The sequence below is a fragment of the Molothrus ater genome, chromosome 9, assembly GCF_012460135.2.
Source record: "Molothrus ater isolate BHLD 08-10-18 breed brown headed cowbird chromosome 9, BPBGC_Mater_1.1, whole genome shotgun sequence".
Taxonomy (NCBI): Eukaryota; Metazoa; Chordata; class Aves; order Passeriformes; family Icteridae; genus Molothrus; species Molothrus ater.
Genome location: NC_050486.2, coordinates 13,935,315 through 13,955,483, shown reverse-complemented (window position 1 = coordinate 13,955,483; position 20,169 = coordinate 13,935,315). Strand labels below are relative to the sequence as shown.

At 40.9% G+C, this 20,169-nt stretch overlaps 1 protein-coding gene across 1 annotated transcript in view; it reads left to right on the top strand.

The window, feature by feature from the left end:
- The first annotated feature begins 16,173 nt into the window (after positions 1-16,173).
- Positions 16,174-20,169, top strand: part of SLC44A3 (solute carrier family 44 member 3) — a 35,669-nt gene continuing 31,673 nt past the window's right edge. The window contains 4 exon segments of the mRNA XM_036388271.2: positions 16,174-16,235; positions 16,860-16,967; positions 18,253-18,395; positions 18,836-18,972. Of these exon segments, the coding sequence (XP_036244164.1) occupies positions 16,209-16,235; positions 16,860-16,967; positions 18,253-18,395; positions 18,836-18,972 (415 nt within the window). The 5' untranslated portion in view covers positions 16,174-16,208.

The window sequence follows — 20,169 nt, the reverse complement described above, 5'->3', positions numbered from 1 at the left end:
AGAACCAAGGTCTGGGCATTTCGACATTCTGTAGGCTCTCGGCTGTGCTGTTCCATGTTCTCAGCACGCCCTGGCTGCCACGCCTGTGCCGCTCCTGTCCCCAGCCACGAGCATTGCTGGGCCTGGCAGCCATCCCTCGAGCTCAGTGCCCGTGCTGCAGGAGCACTGCTGGGGAACGGCTTCTCTGGAGCCCTGCCAGGGACTCTCTGCAATTCTGGCCCATCCTGGTGGCTCTCCTCAGCCCCAAGCCCCACACCTCCATGCCTGCCCCACATCTGAGGTGGTGCCATGAACTGCACCTCCTCATTATGCTCAAGGTTCATTCCCATGTTCCTCCCTTGCCCCAGGTCTCACTCCTTTGTCCCTGCCTGGCCCCTGGAACCCTGCCAGCTGCCTTCTTTACTACACCTGGTTCAAATCATCCTCCCAGCCTCTAAGCTTTACCCCACCAAATTCACTCTGCTTCCAAAAGAGCACGAGGTCACAGCTCCTCAGTGCTGCCCTGCCTGTCCTACCACCTCTCTCAGCCCAAAGCTCTGTGCTGCACCCACACTTGTACCACACCTCCTACCAGCACTCCAGAATCCGGGTCTCCCATCTGCCTTTCCACAAACTGTGAGCTCCGTCCCACTGTCCTATTTCACTACTGCTTTGCGGCACATAAAAAACTCAACACAGATACTGTCCAAACCTCACTAATTTGTGATTTATTCTCTTAAGATGAATAGTGAGTTTATGCTTCACTGAGTGTAGAAATCTATTTGTTAATCTGTCAGATAGGCATGAAATGAAATGCAGGAAAAGATTTCAAGTAATGCAATGCTCAGATGGTTCCTGGGATGGCAGATCTCTGCACTGACCTGCTGTGACTTACTCTCTATAGCTTCTGTAGCTAACTTCATGTGATTAGGTGTTTTCCAAATTTTACTTTTTATAGCCTGATCTTCTTAGACTTAGACTGAGTCCACTGAGAATTGTGGTTATCATTATTTCTAAGCTACAAAAACTCTTAAGCTACAAGAGATTTATCATTCTGAAGTTCTTCCTATCATTATGTAATGAAGTAAATTTGACATATTTTTCCTGATTTTCTTTCCTTTTTTTCCTGTTTGCTTAAGTAAGTGAAAGTGTGAAGAATCAAGTTCTTTCTAGTTTCAGATTTGACATCATAACCAAGACAGTTCTCATATACTATCTAAGCACATACATTTTTGATCATCAGAAGAAAACAAAAACTTCTTTATTTCTGCTAATAGGGTCTTGTCCCTACGTTACTTTAAATTACTTATTTAAAATTAGCATTGCCAAATCAATTATTAGGAACTGAAGTGCAGTTCCGGTGGTGTCTGGATCCTTCTTAATAAATAGCTACAGTTAGAGTTGTAAAACTCAGATGCAAATCCACATCTCCCTCAAACTCTGAGACTCAGTTGGCAGAGGAGAGTTTCAGTTAAGTATTAAGCTATACAGACTTTGAGAGATAGTAAATAAAATACCTTTATTTTTCAAAGACATACCTGGAGTGAACATTTCAATTTAACTTATATTGTTTTATTACTGCATTAAGAACATTTTCTTATTAACAGAATTATGTAATGAACGTTTAGCTCTTATAATACTTGGGCTTCAGGCATACTAAAACAATGCAGATCCATGTCAACTCACCCAGTAATGCAAGAATCAGAATGGAGAACACCATCACTGAAATGTATTTTCATCACAGTGAAATATTGAAATTTTCATAGAGTTCTGGAAAAAATAAGAACCAGAAAGCCAAAGTGCTGCATTTTGACATTATCAGAAAAAATCCCCCACATTGAAATATTCCTGATTCTAAAACATTAATATCCATTTGCTTACATTTTCAAATTGATTCAGTATGATCAGTATTTCTTTCAATGTCTTCAGGGATATGGAGTTTGAGGAGTTTTCATGTCCCCATTTCCTGCATTGTCTAGTAAAACATTTTTGTAAAAAAACTTATTAAAATGCAGCGCAAAGATTTCAAAGGGCATCATCCTTTGCAAGTTCCATCAGTTGTATCCTGCAGAAAACAGGACTGGCTCCAGTGCCAGGGATGAATCTGTAACATCTGCAGTGAACTGAGTGCCATCAGGACTGGTTATAAACATGTGTTATTAGCTTGGAAAGGCATTTTTACCTTTGCAAGATAAATACAACCTCTCAGAAGCCAGCAATACTTACATATGGTTCCTCAAGCCTTGCTTCTCATACTGTGTTCAGATAGCAATGTCCTGCAAATGGCAAAGCAGATAATGGCTGTGATCATCCCCAGTGTGTCTGAAAAGAGGGCACATCTTGTGTTAGCACCACCTCCCCCATCTGAGACATCTTCTGTGTCTGGTTAAGCTAGTCAAGTCAATGACTCAATATTGCTACTTTTTCAGGGCTCATACATAACATGATATAAACATTTTGTATTTACTGCTGCTAATCATTCATCAAATTGTTATTTCTGGAAGTCACAGTCTGCTCAGAGGAATAAACGCTTTCATTAAATTGAAATTGGCTGGACTCTGTGTAGTAAATGAAGGAGAGCTAATGATGTCTCTTGTTTCCTCTTTTCTGGGTTTACTTTGTGTTAATTTTAAGCCATCATCAGGGAAGACAGTTTGGAGCAGCTGCTCCCTAAAGTATACACTTTAGAGACGATTGTTAACTAAATATTTTGTAATGCAAAGATACTGCATTGTTTACAGACTTTCAGCCCCATTGGTTTCAGAAAGTTTTACACTGTTTTCTACATGAGTCAACAGCTAACTGAAAGAGAAAGATGATTACTGACAATTCTGGGAACGGAATAGCACTGTAACAAGCAAATAGTAGAATAGGAAAGAAAAATTAGTAGGCTAATTCTATGGACCATAAACAATCCATAGTAAAATGACAGACTAACATTTTTAATACCAAAGAGATATCTTGCAAAAGTGTCAAATCCTTGATCAGATCACCTTGGTCAACACTGACCCACATTCAACTGTTCACGTCTGGCATCCTCTTAAAGCCTTAGAACAGAACAATTGGCACAGCAAATACATTTTATACAGTTTGAGAAATGAATGCTCAGTTAGATTGCCCAGAGTTACTAGATTTTGGACCAGATGCTACATTTTCAAAGCACAATGGCTTGGAGGAGCTGGAGCACAACGAATATTTCTGTTCCCTTCCAGAGGAAAAGTCAGGTCCTGGAATATATTCTGGGTCCCTTCTCTGTCTCATAAGGACCCTTGCAACAGGGCAAATGTTGGTCTTGTGCTATGCCCCACCACTGCAGGGATGAACACACTATTTAGTCTAGATTGCTATTGGCTGCCTTTTCTGGTAAGGTGGATGCTTGACTGCAATGGGGAAAAGCCATTATGCAACCCACTACTAACTGGAATTTCAAGGGAAGATAAACAAGTTCTAATTGTTTGGGTAAGCACACTGTTATTTATTGCTTTACAGTATTACAGCTTAGCTGTTCAACACATATTGATGAAAAATACAGGGAACATAGACATCATGTGACTTTTGAGCCTGTAGGAGCCTGTGGGCAGTCTGTGTCTGCTAGGCAGCACTGACACAACTCTGCTAACTGCACGTGCTGCTCTGTGTGTGTGAGATGGACAGAGGAATAATCTTTTTGCAGTAATTTTGAATTTTGCATTTTGCATTCTGTTGTCTTGCTGACCTGCAGTGGTGCCTCTCACTAACAGGCTGATTACTGCCTGCCTAGGGTTCAACTGGAAGTACAGGCATACACACAAGATTTGTTTTTAGTACATTACTACTTACATTTGTCCACTTCAACTCTTATTACAACAGGCTTCAGTCAATTTTAATTTTAATAAAAATTCCAGCCTGGCAGTTCCAGAGACATTTTCTGTCTGTCCATTATGCTGTAACTACAAGGCTACTCCAATTTAGACCACCTGAACTCTGCAAGCCCCATTTGATGGGGCTGTGAATCAGGGTGAGTCAGTCTCTAACACTCAGTTTCCCTTTAACTACTTTTAATTTGCTTTCTTTTTTCAATATTGGTATAATGGGCAAAAAAAAAATATATATATATTATAAACCACAAAAGGAGTATATTAGAGACAAAAAAAGGAACTTGTTGCATATTCTATTTTCTGTCATTCTTATGTTGCTTCCTTTTAGAATGAAACCATGTAATGACTCTGTCCATCTTTCATTGTGCCTGGGCCACTCATTTCTATGAATCAGAGCACAGATGGATAATTTTGCATTGTCTGCTCCTCTGTCCATTGTCTGCTTATATATCCACCCCTCCTTACTGCTCTTTAGCTGTTCACATTCATGCTGAAGGTTCACAATATTGTGATCTAACAATTCACATTTTAGTTTAGAGAACTGTACAAGGTACATGTGGCCAGATGGTAACCAACTGGTTTGTCATGTTTGCTCTCAGGAATGCCCTATAACTCTTAATATCTGCTCACCTGTATCCTCACAGAGCCATTACTTTCAGGTTATGGCCATTACTTTACGGTCCCAGCACACTTGTAAACAGGCCTATATATCCCTGGAAAAGATGCTGGCAAGTGAGTAGGCCTGAGTCAAAATAAATCTAGGCATCAGTTATTATGTTTATTATAGTTTTTAATTATCAGTTATTCAACCATTTTAACTACTTTTAACTGTTAGACCTGGTCATGAGTGAAGGGGAAAAAAGTTTAAAAAATTTATTAGTTGAAGAAAACAACATAAAAATTTAAATTAGAAATTAGCCAGTGTCATTTCATAAACAGAAGAAAGATCTGAATCAGTCATAGGAATCATTATTCAATTAATTTCATTTTAGGAGGAAAATGTATACACAGTAAGTACTGTAACAGAGGGTGTCTCAGGAGCTGTTACCATGTGCTCTGAGAACATCAAAGCCCAGATGGCATCAGTAACTAACAGCATGGCTGATTCAAAATCCATGAATAAATAAGCACAAACCACAGCAAACAGGGACACTCTGACTCTCTCCTTCCATCCCTGGAGAGGTCCAGGCATGAGAATTAATTTGTTGAGACATCAGGAAGGGTGGCAAATATTAGCACCTAGAGTATGTTCTCCTACATCTCTCTTTCTCCTTTATCACAATGAGAAATGACAGATGAGAATCATATTGAATACCTGCTTTTGGTTTTGTCCCCAAACCTTCCTGTTCCATTGTTTAATATTTCCTATTCCTTCTGAATGTTTCTTAATAGACAGGGAGGATTTAGTCCATTTCTATATTTTGCCACTGAAATAATAACTAGGAGTTAGACTCATGAGATTTCTGCATTCATTCTGTCTATAATATTAATTCTTAGTTGTAAGTAAGAACAAAGAAAAATCACAGGAGATTGTCTGAGAAACTTTGCTGTCTACACTTCTAAAGTCTGTTTTCTCCCTGATTACTCAAGCATTTAATATCATTGCCTGAGGCGCATCTCTCCTCTTTCTCCCTCCTTGACTTTTCTGTTGCAGGAGCCTTTGCTTCTGACCATGGAACTTTTGAGACATTGGTTGCTTTGTTTTCTCTGTCTCACTAAATTTTCCATACTACACCTAGCACTCTTTGTCACATGATATATAGAGATGGAATCCAAAGAAAAATGGACAACTGCATAAAAAATTAACCTCTTTATCCACTATTAAAATGCTACTTCACTGATCACTAGTAGACAGGAAGTGAGATTTACACATGGGGATTTCTAAATTTTAATAAGTTGCAACAAACTTGAGTATGAGCAAGGAGGAACTTCCTTCCAGTTACCAAAGATAGAGATACTTAGAAAAATCCAAATTGTTGTAGAATAATGAAATACCAGCATTGGGTTCTCATGGAAAAGCCTGAAAAGCAAGTTGCAACATGAAAGACGTGACTAGTGGCTTCGTTTACAAACATATCTGCAGAAGAGTTTTTAAAATAAGGTATAAAGGAACACAGTGCCATGTTTGGAAATTAAGTATCTTTACACTTCCAGTTTTAATTAAAGGTTTTACAGCATTCCACAGCAACACAAAATGAAACACGGAATACAGCTTGTTAATATGGGTAAGAAAACTTACAGCTACTTCCAACAGATCTGAACAGATCTGTTTAACAGGCTACCTCCAGTGGCATGTGCTGTTATACAATCACTGAAACACAATTTACTTTGGCCCCCAGTATTTGTTTCATAACCCTCTTAGAAAAAGAGTGATAAGTAATGCAGACCACACTTGCTAAAATTCTGTGGATTAGGCCTTTTTCTCTTTTTAAAGTATCAGATACACAATGAATATATACTTCTCTGGGACCAGTGAGAACGGAAATTGCATTATTCTATGGAAAGATGGCATAAAAACCTGTTGTTTATTGCCAATTTTCAAAATAATTCAAAGAAATCTGGATCCAACTGTGACTCCCGATGATGTGGATGTTGAAACTTCTTTGCAGATAGCTGGTTCCTGAGGGAAACATATCACAGTTGAATGTTTTTATTAAGATTACGTTATCAAATATAAAAATACTTTGGTTTTGGTGACTACTACCACAGTAAAAACGGAATATTTGAATTTTTAAAAAATAAATCAGGTGGAAATATACACTAGCCACTAGTCTTAAAATTTCAATAGTCTTGTTACATGAGTACTATCAAAATTACAACTCATATGCAATATATGTCTTTTTCTCCTTACACTGGGTGTGGTGCACAGCAGACCACAACCAGATTAATTCAATAAACAAAGCCATGTGTGGCAAAGCCAGCATGCTTTTATACATAGATTGGAGGTTGCTTTAGGAGATTAGATAAACACAGCTGCTGCCAGTTTACCAAGCAAGAGGCAGGACTGAGGCAGGGAGGGCTGAAAATACTTGCTGGACAGCAGAAAGTCAGGCACAGAAGAAAGGGTGAACTATCAAAAGGACATATCCCTACATTTAACCCAAACCTTGTGTAAATTCTGCCTGAAAGAATGAGCAAACAATTTCTACAAATGAGTAATCATATGAGGCCTAGTGTGAGTGCAGGTCTCTGGTGTCTCCTGGTGAGCTTTCAAATAATCCATTTTGAGCTATGCCAGCCAGACCACTACAGCCCAGAGGTTTCTATGGATGCAAAGACAAGCCAAAAAGAAAACAGAATCACCTTTTGCCTCTAACTCTCCTAGAACAGTTACATACCCAAAGCAATCCATTTCTAAATAGTTTCTTATATGGCATTTATTTTCTGAGCCAAGTGTTGACAGAAAGCTGGATTACTTTTAATTGACTTAAGACAGGGAAACTGAAGCGTAAAATCCACATATCAACAAGGTGAAGAGGAGCAAACTCTATGAATAAGAGTTTGCATGATTAGCCCATAGATGTTTGTTTTGTCTTATTCCTTTACTGGTACACAGGAAGGGCCATGGGAATTCCCAGACACATCCACATCCTTTGGGTTATGCACTTTCCTAGTTAGTGTTATCAGTAACATTATGTTGTGCAAATATGTTATGTGGACAGGAAATTGTTATATTGCCATTGCTCATGTCAGTTTGACAACTTCAAATTTTAGTCACTAGAAATAGGGTCAACATCCTTTTTTCAAAATATCTTTCCATTTTTAAGCACGCAATGTTTGCTGCGAAATCTTGCTTCCTCAAATAGCTGCTCAAAGAAGTTTTTACCTTCCATTGAGTGTTTTTGTATCAAACATTGCCTAACAGTCTTCTCCACTGTAATGATACACACTTACTACGACAAGTGTTGGGAACAGCTAGGAGAATGCTAATTCTTTTTTACTGCATGAATGCAATCAAAGCACAGTAGCTATCCCATGACTTTACCCATAATGTGACAGACTAGGAATAGTGTGTTCTGTGGTTTAATCACAACAGATGAGTAACAACCCTCAGTTTATGGGCAAAGATTAAAATAAATCAAAACTGCAACAATATCTAGACATTTATGTACATTTTGCTTTACACAGGTCTCGGTGTAAGACTGTATCTCATTTTACCTAACACCACAAAAACACTTCACACAATAAGATTGCTTATGGCAAGCATTATGAACAGAGTGATGAGTTGTTATTGCAGAAGCAGAAATGTTCCTTGAAAAGAAGCCTCAAAAGAATGCAGTTATTTAATCTTAGTAATGGAAAAATGTTAACTCTAGTGACAGTGCTACAAGATTAGTTAATATTGATCTTCCTACTATTAAAGGAAAACTATTTCTTCTTTCCCGTTAAATGATTTATGGAAACATTGAAACAAAGTGATTACATATTGTATTAAACTATATATTGGTACTGGAGTACCAGCAGGCAATGGATGAGAGCAGAGTAGGGCTGGCCAATGACATGGAGCTCCATGCTTCTGATTTTAGACTCCAGCTGCTCTGCCTAGCTGAACTTCATGCACATGTGCAGGATAAATTTTGTGAGAAAGTTTGATATATAACATGTAACACTATTCTATATCTTTTCAGATAATGGGAAAAATTAAATGGAAAGAACGTTAGATTTCAGGATTCCTCTCTCCAAAAAAGTTGTTTATAGTATTAGATTCCAAGAATTCTTAATAGAGTAGGAATTATTTCTCTAGATATTTCACATTTAATTAGGTTTTGCAGAACTGGACCACAATTCTTAGCAAATATTTCAGCTATTGCACTCCTACCCTATAAATAGGTGTGCTAGTAAGAATGACTGCAGAATTTCTATGAGTTAGAGCTACTCATCTGGGAGAGTGCTGATTCAATGTCACTTTAATGGAGATGAATAAACTGTTTACGTAAGTCATGCCATCTCATAGTCTGTAACACCACCAGTGGCTGCTGGGCCCATTACTGCATTCCACTCGCTGTTGATTTTTCTTCTCATGACTGATTAAGACAAAACATAAATTGAGCAGGTAATTTATGAGAAGTCTCTGTAAAAAAATGAAGGTAAACCAAAGGTAGTATAAAGAGTATGTCAGATAAATAACAGACACCTGTGGGCCATTATCTGACTCAGTATGACTGGCCACATACTGATCTTATAGACGTGCTGTTCAAACATCAGTGTTTGGAGAGCAGATTGATGATTCTTTGACAAGGGAGCCTCTGGCATAAGTACATAGATAATCACCTTTCCTCCTGCTCTCAACAGGCTGTGCAAAGCAGGGTGTTCAGCATTCACTTTTCAGGTAATGAAGATATTTAAGTCTTTTAACGTGTGTTGCAATGGAACTTCAGGTCCTGTCTAGGTGCATGAAACTTATGCAGAAACACACTATTGTCCATGAACACCCTTTCCCTGGAACTCCTGACTAAAATAATGATTATTCTCACGTAAAGCAATTGGTCACAGTGTGCACTGAATATAATGAAATCTACAAATGGACTACTAGCAGTAATCTAAAACTTGAGTAGATTCTGTGCTGCTTGCCTGTGCTGTTGTTGGGAGCATTACATTTGAGTAAACTAGATGGCCTAATGCCTTCTCTAAATACAACCTGTGTTATTTTGAGGAAGAAAAAGCAGAATAATAAATGCTGCTGCCCAAGCCTCACTAGATATTGTCAGGCTTTGTTTTAAAAAGACAACTAATTAACACAGAGAGAATTGTACATGCTGTCAAACCTCAGTACAATAAACATCTAGTGGCAATAAATCCATGAAGTTAGGCTGTTTCCACTAGAGGGACCGGTGAAAAGCAGTGCTCGCAAAGTCCAAAACTAAAAGCGCCAACAAATGGCACTGAAGCCTCTTAGCAGACCGTGTAGCTGAGCAATGCGCGGTACCTGGGTTTGCCAGGAGGAGCTGCAAGGCGCTGCCGCGGCAAAGCGCAGCTACAGAACTGCCCGAGAGTGACATCCAGTGGGAGATGGCGACACCCGCTCCTCTGCACTCGCGGCTCTTTGAAAGCCCTACAGTCCAAGCTGTCTCTCTGGATACAACACCATTATTTTTCTCTGGCAAACACTCAGTAGCTGATTCTATTATTGTAAATTGTCCTTACAAGAACTAAAATATCAGTGAAGCATCTTGTGCTTTCAGAAAAGACTTCCCTCTAGTCGTTGCAATGATTCTGCTACTTATCTTAGTGTTGATAAAAACCACATTTCCCTGGTCTCCACCCAACTAATGAAAACATCTCATTGTTTTCATTCAGAACTAAACCTGACTCTGCAGGTCACAGATATTTCTGCATACTCCATGCGGTCCCAATTGAAGCCTTTTGCAATACTCTTTGATTTGGGTTTATCCTAGGTTATTCCATTCTCTTTGCAGCTCTCAAGAATATCTTCCATCCTTCCTTGCATTTACATAATTTACAGAACAAGCCATCCTTTCCCAACCTTCCAAATCCACAGCTTTCACTTCCCAATTCCTCTGAAACTCAAGCAATTCCTTTCCCTGGCTTTTTGAGGGGATATTTTGAAGAGCAGTGTAACTTGTCTGTTCTCTGTATTGAGACACTCAGATGTACTGGCATGTCTGCTCTTTAGACCAGAGAGGGACATGAACAGCCCTGAGACACAGAAGTTGTTCCAGTTCAAGCTCTTTCACCTTCTGCTACCCACATCAGTCAGAACCCTGGGCACATTGTAATTCTGATTTCCCACAAAGGTACGGCTCCAGCCTTGTCTGGCTTGGTAAGTAATGTTCCATGTGATCCTGAAACATTGATTCTCTTGCTCTGTTCTCAGACCTTGAAATGAGTCACCTCTAAAGTTTATTATCAAGTTCAACTCAGCAAACACTTTTCTAGGGTCAGGCTGTGCTCTAGCTTGTGAGGAATGAAAGGGCTCTTTGTGCAGATGTCTGCATGCTTGTGTGGCAAGTGGAACAAATTAACTTTGTGGTATTATACTCGTTCCTTGAATGATTCATATATTTGGTAAATCACAGGAGGGATGGTGGTTTGCAGCAGTAATCTAAAACTATAGAGGCATGTGTACACTCCATTCTTCTAGACTGCTGGCTAATCTACTCAATAATCATTGTCCTGAAATAAAAATAGAGCTTCTCAATGCACTAGAAATATCCAGAAGAATTTGATTATTAATTTGGTTATTAATTTGTTAAATTCAAGTGAGAAGGCTGAGAAGTAAAACATCTCAAAAATTACTAGAAAAAATATTGCTTATTTTATCTTTCGTGCATTTTCCTAATTATATTTACAACTAAGTATTTAGAAAGTCCAGCTGTAAATGATCAGCAAACAGATGAGCAAACAGAAAAGTGAGCATGGAGCATCATAAAGAAACTACCTCAAGTCATCAGAAAGATTGGACTCTTTAGATGCCTTGGACAGAAGTCTGCCAGTGGATCCAGAGGAGCAGTGGCAGTACTGGCAGGCTGATCAGAAATCTGACTGGGAGCTTTGGGTTGATAGCCAGGCCTGAGTCTGCCAGGGCACTCTGGCACTCTCAGGCCAACACTGAGGATATTTGCTGACAGGAGGATACTCTGCTTGTGAAAGTGAGTGGTGGCAGACCCAGATTCTCCCCACAGTCTTAATCTTTTAAGTACCTTCAGGACTTGTGCTATGGCTTGTTTATGCCCACACAGCTTTCACTGTCTACCCTTTTCTTACCTGGCCAGTTTTATGCCTCCCCATACCAGTTCTAGCCTCCCTTAGCTCTCAGGCTTCTACTTTTTTCAATCTTGGCCTCCTTTTTTCAGCCATTTCCTACTATCTCTCAGTCTCACTCACATCCAGCCCCACTGTTTCCTCAAATCCTGCATGCTGTCCCTTGCATGCCAGTCCTCCCTCCACCTCCTCTCTCTGGCAGCCATTCCCCTACTGTCCTTGACTACCATTTCACTTCTGTTTCTGGTGCCTTTGCTGAGCCAGTCCTGGCTTTCAGTCTGTTACTGTGGCTCAACAGAGGCATAATGGCCCACTGTCTACAGCCTTAGGTTAAATGCTTTCATGATACTGATGTTTTGAATCCCTCATCCTTCTCAGAGACCTGCTAGGTCCTGCTTTCCTTATCAACCAAAGTATTCCTTATCAACTCCAGAAACCTATTCAGCAGCAATACCTAGCTCTCCTTTTTCTTTATATTTATCTCAGGAGCAGTGCCTGCTCTCCATCAGGACAATCACTGATGTGAAGGTGAAACAGTGAAAGTCCATGACAGGTCAGAAGCACCTTTCAGGGCTGCCCAGACTGTCTCAGCCAGGCCCTGGGTACACCATGCAGGCACAGACTACAGATCCTTTAGCTATGAAGCTCATCAAGTTGACTGAGCATACACCATGATTTATCAAAGTGGTTTGGGTAAATATGGATGAATTTTCTCAAATATGAGAAAAAGCTAGAAATATTTCTTTCCTCTTGTCCATTAAAAATCTCTGATGAAATAATGTGTAATAATATCTTTACTATTATCCAAGAAGGGATACTATATTGTCTGGTTCTTTAATTTCATTCTTAAAAGTGACTGAATAATATGTGCTGATGTTTTTCAAAAATCTTGAGCACCTGCCATGAGAAATTTCATACTGAATGGTCCAAGAGAGATGAGATCATAAACACCTGCACTTAGAATGCAAACCTGAGTAGCAGCTTGAGCATCATAGGAGGCATTATGTTTGGTTTCTTGGTGTTACAGTTCAGGATTTTCCAAGCATAGATACCTACAGAGAACAGTGCCTGCCTGCTAAGCTATTGTACATAAGCAAGATCATTTGAGAGCAATGGAAATTATGCTCAGCTGCACCTTCTCTAATCAGGCAGAAAATGTTTGCTTTTAAGCTGAGTTTCCCAGTTACCGTGTCCTGTTATTAAAATAATTGGTCTCTGTTCCTTGTCTGACCCAGAAGGGGATACAGATAGGGATAGTCATCTCACTTAACCAGTCTAGCAAGGAACTGTCATGTTTTCATTTAGCACCTTCCTCTCCCAGTCCGCATTCCTGCTCCGGTTTTAATCAGGTAAGTTTCTTGGTGAGAAAGTTGAGCCCTAAGTGCAGGCAGCACCAGGACTCATTCTCAGTGAATAAACTACAGTCATAAGAAATAACTAGAACTTTGTTATTAAAGCTTGGAGTCACAAAGCTTGATTTCATGTTTGATTTTTTCTGTATCTTCTTTGTGACTTAATGAAAAACAGAGAGTTGAAAAATGCCCATGAATTTACACTGCTGCTCATCTCTGTTGCTGATAAACATGTCTGAAGATGGGTAACATGTAAAACATCCTTTAAAAACTACAAGTAGTCTCAGAAGAGTAAATGTTAATCTCCCTTGCTGTGGTTCCCCCACTGCAACACACCAAGCAGGTTGAATGGTTAGAAAATTTAAAAATGTCTTAAAATTCAAATAAATCACTGTGAGTTCCTGGGTACTCCAAGACTGTAAATATTTTCTTTTCCTTTGCAAGAAATGTTACATTCTTGGGAGATCAGTGCAGACTTATGAGTGACTGTGGATCCTCATGATACCAATCTCCCATGGAAGTGGCTGTAGTTGGATACAAGATTGAAATGAAGATATTTATTTTCTAAAGTCAGCATCTTCTCCATGTAGACCAGGGGACTGAGACCAAAGGCTCCAACATGGGCTTCTCACCAGAAACAGCACAAGCCAGTGGCCACCTCTCTGGCCAAGTCATTAGTGCTCACAAAGAGGGACCAGTTCTCTAATGCAATACTCTTTCTCCAGAATTCATTTTCATCTCATTTCTATTTCAGCACTACAAAATATCACTTCTAAAGCTCCCTGCTCCTCACAGAGTGCTCAAATAACTCAGCTGCAGAAACCAGGCTCTATCCTGTGAAGGTGGTAAGACAGAAAATCCAAAATAAATCTTTTGGGCAATTTTTGGCAAGATTGGACAAATAACAAGCGACAGTTTTTGGTATTATGCTTTGGATGTGGGTGTTTAAATCTGTTATCCAATCTGAGCCTTGTTTCCTGGTATTTTCTTCAACTGTAGCATGAGGATCCTTCCTCATTTGTGAGTATTGGCTCACCGTGGTGTGAGGCTCTGTGCACCCATCTCAAATGCTGAGCTGCAGCTCGAAACTGGGAGCCGAGCCCCACCTAGTGACACAGGATAAAAGTACTCAGCTGCTACTAAGTAGAAAAAATGTTTTATTCGATCATGTTTGAAACTCAGGATAAAAACTTATTACAATTAAAATATTTAATTTATGATTTTTAAAAATCTTATTCTAATTGTGAGTTATTTTCTAGCATTTCTAAGATAATTGCTCCTAGTCTGTCTAGCTGAAGAAATAAAAGAATCTTGATTGATATTGCTCAGTAAAATCAGGCCTCTACTTCTGATTCCAATTGTTTTTTACATGAACTTCAGTTACCTGGATTCTGGAGTTTATTAAAAAAATATTTGTTCCATTTGCTGGTTTCCTCTATTCACAGTAAGAATGGAACTCAAAATTTAAAGAGGATCCTTCAAAAAGTGCCAGACCAACAGCAAAATATTAGCATGTGATGACAGCAAGTCATCAGATTCTAATACAGGCCTTCATTACTGGCATTGTTCTTCAAGATGCTTTTTCTTAATCAGATAATGATCCTGTCTCAGAGTTCTTATTGTCTAGGTTAAAAAGTTATTAATAATTTTGGTTAGCTTTCTTGATATAACAAAAAATTTAACTTATCTTATAAAAAACCAAAACTGTTAAGTTTCCTGTGGACTTTCACATTTGTATTTGAAGGGAAAATGACTTTTCCCACACATTTTTAAAGTGCAACAGCACAAAGTGAAGGAAAAACTATTTTCTCTGCTTAAGTTTTATAAGCACAAAACTGCTCCTTCGGTTTTAGAATTTATTTAATTTTCATCCAAATTCTGAAAACTCCCCAAAACTGATGAATGATGAGCATTAAAAGACAAAATGCTGATAAAGACAAGAACTATGAGCTGGCTGGAAACTAAATGGTTAATAAATCCTTTGTAAGACAGTTTTTTAGAACTCTTTCCTGCTGTGTTTCTTCAGAACCACTTCTTGGGAGGGGGAGGAGGTGGGGGTGGAGGTGTGTGTAAATTTAAATCAGAATTTTAGCAGGTTCTGTCAAGACAGTTAAAATGTCAATTTCAGAAACATTGTATGACTTTGTATGTATGTATGCCCCAGAACATTGTGTGTTCTGGGGCAGAGATTCACTCCTTTTTATAAAAGCCCCGTTTCTAATATTACCTATTTACTTCCATCTGTGCTAGTTTGTCACCAAGGTTTCATGCTGCATTTTCTCCAGAGAACTGGAATACATTGGCTTTGTTTTGCTTTCTTTTTCTAGAAAAGACTAGCCTAGTGCTCTGTCTCCTATGCAAGATGGACCAATTCTTAAACAGCTTTGCGGAACAGCTTCCATTTAATTCAATTTTATTTCAATTGCAGATGTTGTGGTACTTCTTAAAGACGATATTTATTTGTTCCACTGACTGTCAGGAAGAGGACAAAACCATACTTTTAACATCCTTCCAATTTGTAATTTTCTCTAGATTATTGAGCTGAATTTACTGAACATAAAGATAAATCGGCAACAGGGACAGCACAGAGAAAACATGTTATTAAAAGTGGCTAATAATTCCCGCATTCCTCAGTCATCTGAGTTACATGGATTGACCTAATTTAGTGTTATTCCTGTTGTTGCAGGTTATTCCTGTGCATTCAAAATGCATATGGACATAGATGAGAGTATGTATAGCATAATACAGCACGTCAGCGTGATGTAACTGTACAAACTACAGCCAAAGAGAAGCTGAAAAGGATCTATGACTGGCTGTGTATTGATAATGCAGCCGGATCAGCCGACCGGGTATCGCGGTGTCAGTGGGCTTTACAGACAGAACAGCCCCCGTTCTGTGCCGGCAGTGACAAATCTTCAGCTATTCCCAGGAATAAGCTAATGAAGGGGGAAATATAAACCTCCCACCCCGGGCGGGGGCCCTGTATAAACCTGCGGCTGTGGAGGAGCTGCCGGACCCCCGAGCGCCCCTCCCGGGAGCGGGAGCGGAGCGCCCGGGGCAGGAATGCCGCTCTCTCCCTCCCTCCCTCCTGCCGGCGCAGCGGCCCCGCCGCCCCGGGCACAGCCCGGCCACAGCGGCGGGCGGAGCTGCCGGAGGTGCCGCCGCCCGGCCCGGCCCGGCCCGGCCCCGCGCCGCTGGAGCCGAGCCCCGGGCAGCCTCGCCCCGCCGAGCCGGCTGCGCCCCGGGCCCGCCCGCCGCCCCGCGGAGCACGGCCCGGCACGGCCCGGCCAGCGCGGCCATGGAGCGGAGCGGGGGCCGGCGGCAGGTGAGCGCGGGCCGGCACAGCGCCCGGGACAGAGCCGGCAGTGCGGGGGGCGCGGAGCGGGGGCACAGAGCCGGCAGTGCGGGGGCACAGAGCCGGCAGTGCGGGGGCACAGAGCCGGCAGAGCGGGGGCACAGAGCCGGCAGAGCGGGGGCACAGAGCGGGGGCACAGAGCCGGCAGTGCGGGGGCACAGAGCCGGCAGTGCGGGGGCACAGAGCCGGCAGAGCGGGGGCACAGAGCCGGCAGTGCGGGGGCACAGAGCCGGCAGTGCGGGGGGCACGGAGCGGGGGCACAGAGCCGGCAGAGCGGGGGCACAGAGCCGGCAGTGCGGGGGCACAGAGCCGGCAGAGCGGGGGGCACGGAGCGGGGGCACAGAGCCGGCAGAGCGGGGGCACAGAGCCGGCAGTGCGGGGGCACAGAGCCGGCAGAGCGGGGGGCACGGAGCGGGGGCACAGAGCCGGCAGTGCGGGGACAGCGCGCCTCGCCACGGCACAGAGCTGCCAGGTGTTCCGCACTGAAGGGGCGAAGTTACGCGCTTGCTGAAATCTCCGCCCTCTGGGACTTGAGTTAATTTCACAGGAAGTTTGTTCTGTTCTTTTCTTGAACTTGTTTTTGTTTCTATTTAGGACTCAGGAGATAGTGTTTATGAACTACGGGAATGGAGACCAGCTGTTTACAGAAAGTGTACGGACATTCTCTGGCTGCTCCTCTTCTGTCTTTTCTGGGCTGGTTTGGTAAGTGTGCACAGTTTGTTTGTTCTCTGGAAGGACAAATCAAAATAAGTCTGCTGTAAGCAAAAATGAGATTGTTCTCAGAACTAAAGAAGCATATTTGTACATGTTTGTGTATGAGACGTGGTTTTACCCAGATCCAATCTTTAGTCACAAGTACTAAAAGTAGAAGCACAGATAAAGGCTCTAAAGCTGAAGTTAGAAGGCAGTTGTGCTGGTCTGTGCAATTTGTCTCGAGCACAGCCAATATTCAGCTATACTCGTTCAAAGCAGCAGTGGTTAATGTGGGACTGGGGAGCTTTGCTGCAGCCAGCAGTTGGCACATAGCCACAGAGCTTAGTGATTGTCCTTGGTGTGTGTGAAATGTGACTTGCACCCCATGGGACAGAGGAGAAGCTTGCATCACTGAGTTCTTCAGTAGCTGGAGTGATGGAGAGATAAGTCTTGGGTAAAGCAGTACTCAGGACTTCACCAGTTTCACAGAAGAATTGCTGCTGCTGAACCTTGGCAAAGGTTCTTTCCAGGGATTGTTTTGGCCCTCACAATGTACAGGAGGGTTTAAGCTGCATTCCTGGACAAGGTGTTTCATTTTGACTGAGAATTGCTGCTACTTGTCCAGCAGAGGTACTTAGCTACTTTTGGGGTTTACAAGATGATCTACTGGAACTTTGATCTCGCAACAGAACAACTAAAAGGTCAGGGCAGTGTTACCTAAGTGACACTGCACAGGATGGCTTTCTACATATTTTTTACATGTGTTAAAGATGCTCCTTCCTGAAATTTCAGGTAATCTCCATTTTAAATATATTTTGTGTTTAAAACAATTCTGATTACATTCACTAGCAGCTTCAAGGGCTCATCATGGCAGCAGTTCTATTGTCCAAGTGTGTCTTGAAGGTCACCCTGTAACATGAGATGCAGTGAGCACATGAAAAATCACCATTTGAGTGATCTTGCCTACTGACACACATGAACATCACTAGGAACAGTGTTCAGCACCTTAGTAATGCTTTCCTCTTATTTTAATCAGGACCTCTATCTTCCTTCTCCTTTGTTATTCTGCTTAATTTATATACTTTCAACAAGAGATGAAGGAAAGCTCTAAGGAAGCATTAGGGCTATGAAGTTGCCCATGTGACTTGCTCTGGCCTTGTGCAGAGGGGTGAATTTTAGATTTAACTGTTTGCAACCGGAAGGCAAAAATGCATGACCTAAAAGGAATATTTATTGAATAGGAAGGAAAAGCTATGGTAGCATGCTTTCATATTTAAAAAAAATATTTTAACAGATATTTATAAGTGGCTATGCTGTGGTGGCTGGTGCTGCAGAAAGACTTGTGCTTGGATATGACAGCTTTGGGAACATATGTGGTCGGAAGAACACTCCTGTAGAAGGGGCAAATCTTTCTGGATTGGACATGACTAATAAAAAGTAAGTGCATCAGATAATGTATAAATCAATCAAATGTTTGAGAACTTAGTAAAATATGTATCTTCTAGTTGTCAGTCATATACATCTCTGTAACTATACACTGTTGTATTGAAAGGCAAAAAAGGTGGGAGTAGTGCAGAAGAGTGAGTGAAATTAAAAAGTTAAGGTAGAATTCAAAAATTTGCTGCATTGTTATGCTTTATGCAGCTGCCTTCTTAAAGAGGATCTTAAATGAGACATCAGCCAAACAGGCAGTCATTCTATATGGCAAATCTTTCTACTTAAGGATGTTGCACATTGAAGTTCCCAGTCATTCCACTGACTCCTTTGGAAAAAGTTTCACTTGCTTTGTAGCACTTTAAAAAAGAAGGTTCAGAATTTAAACTTATGAAAAACCAAGAAAGCTTGTTTTTTGAGAAGAGGATCTTTTTTCTTTCTAGGTATGTGTTCTTTCTGAATTCATGCAGCCTGGAAATACAAAGCCCCAAAATCAGTTCACTTTCCTTGTGCGTGTCAAGTTGTCCACAACAGCAACTCAACTCTTTGGAAGATCTACAGAGTTTTGCAAGGAATAATGGTGTGCCACAGGGAATATGAGTACCTCAGTGTATCTGTAGAGCAGTTGAGCAGCTTCCACTTTGTTTTTGTTATGGCTCTTACACTAGGGAGTCATATCTTACCATTAATTTCCTGAACAGTTCATGATAGCAGAAAATAAAATGTCTTGTTTCTGCTTTATTTCAAACCCATAGTTTCTTGAAATGTTATAGCTCTCTTATGCAAATTAGAAAGTTGTTCATTAACTCCTGCACAGTGCTGAGATTATGTAACAGAAAACCAACTGTTGATAATGAACTAGTGAAGTTTGGTGGGGGTGCCTGTAGGTGACCAGGGTTCATATGTTGTTTGTGACTCTTGTCCAACTGGTTCCTTTAAATGTAATTAAAACTGTGGTGGAATTATTAATTCCATGAAGACACAAGTGGATTTATCCCTCTAAACATTAGATCCCTACGTTTGCTATTCCATTTTGTTGTAGTTTAACCCCTGCTGGCAACTAAGTACCACACAGCCACTCACTTCCCAGCAAAACCAGGACACACCTTGAAATTTTATTTGATTCTGGTGTTCAAGATGAAAATGCTGTCAGAAATAGTCAGAAATAGTTATGTGAAAGAGGCTCCAGTTTATTCATGTCCAACATGTAAATAAAATAATCTGTAGCCTAAGCCTTATTTCATGGAGTGTATATAAACTTCAGACCATATGAATATTAATGGCTATTATTGTTGGAGGTCAGTATCCTTTTTTTTTTTTTTTTTTTTGTTTTGCTGTTCTATTTGGCAGGGATTGCTATTAAAATTGACAATATTTGTTTTAATTTAATTCTGGGGTAGTTTGATATAATTTTGTATCTGCAGAAGCTGTAAACACCTGTGAGATTATATAAGTATTTTCAGTCTAACTAAACATAATTGCATCAAATTCCAGCTACAACTGCTTGCATGTTTATGTCAAGGCAGAGAGGAGTCTTGCATTTTGAATAGCTTTCCCAGGAGTGCTGTCTAATGGAGCAGAGAACCTGGAAATATTTCACCTAGATCCCAGCACAAGTTAGGTTTCTGGATACAGATGTATTCTATTCTAACTCAGGAGGGCCTGGCTCTATTGTAGCTTCCATCTTTTCAGGTTTTTCTCTAGTCCTAGTGAGCAAGATTAATGGCACTGTGGAGCAAACAATGTGCCTGAGTGTGCCTGCCCTCCAGGAACATAA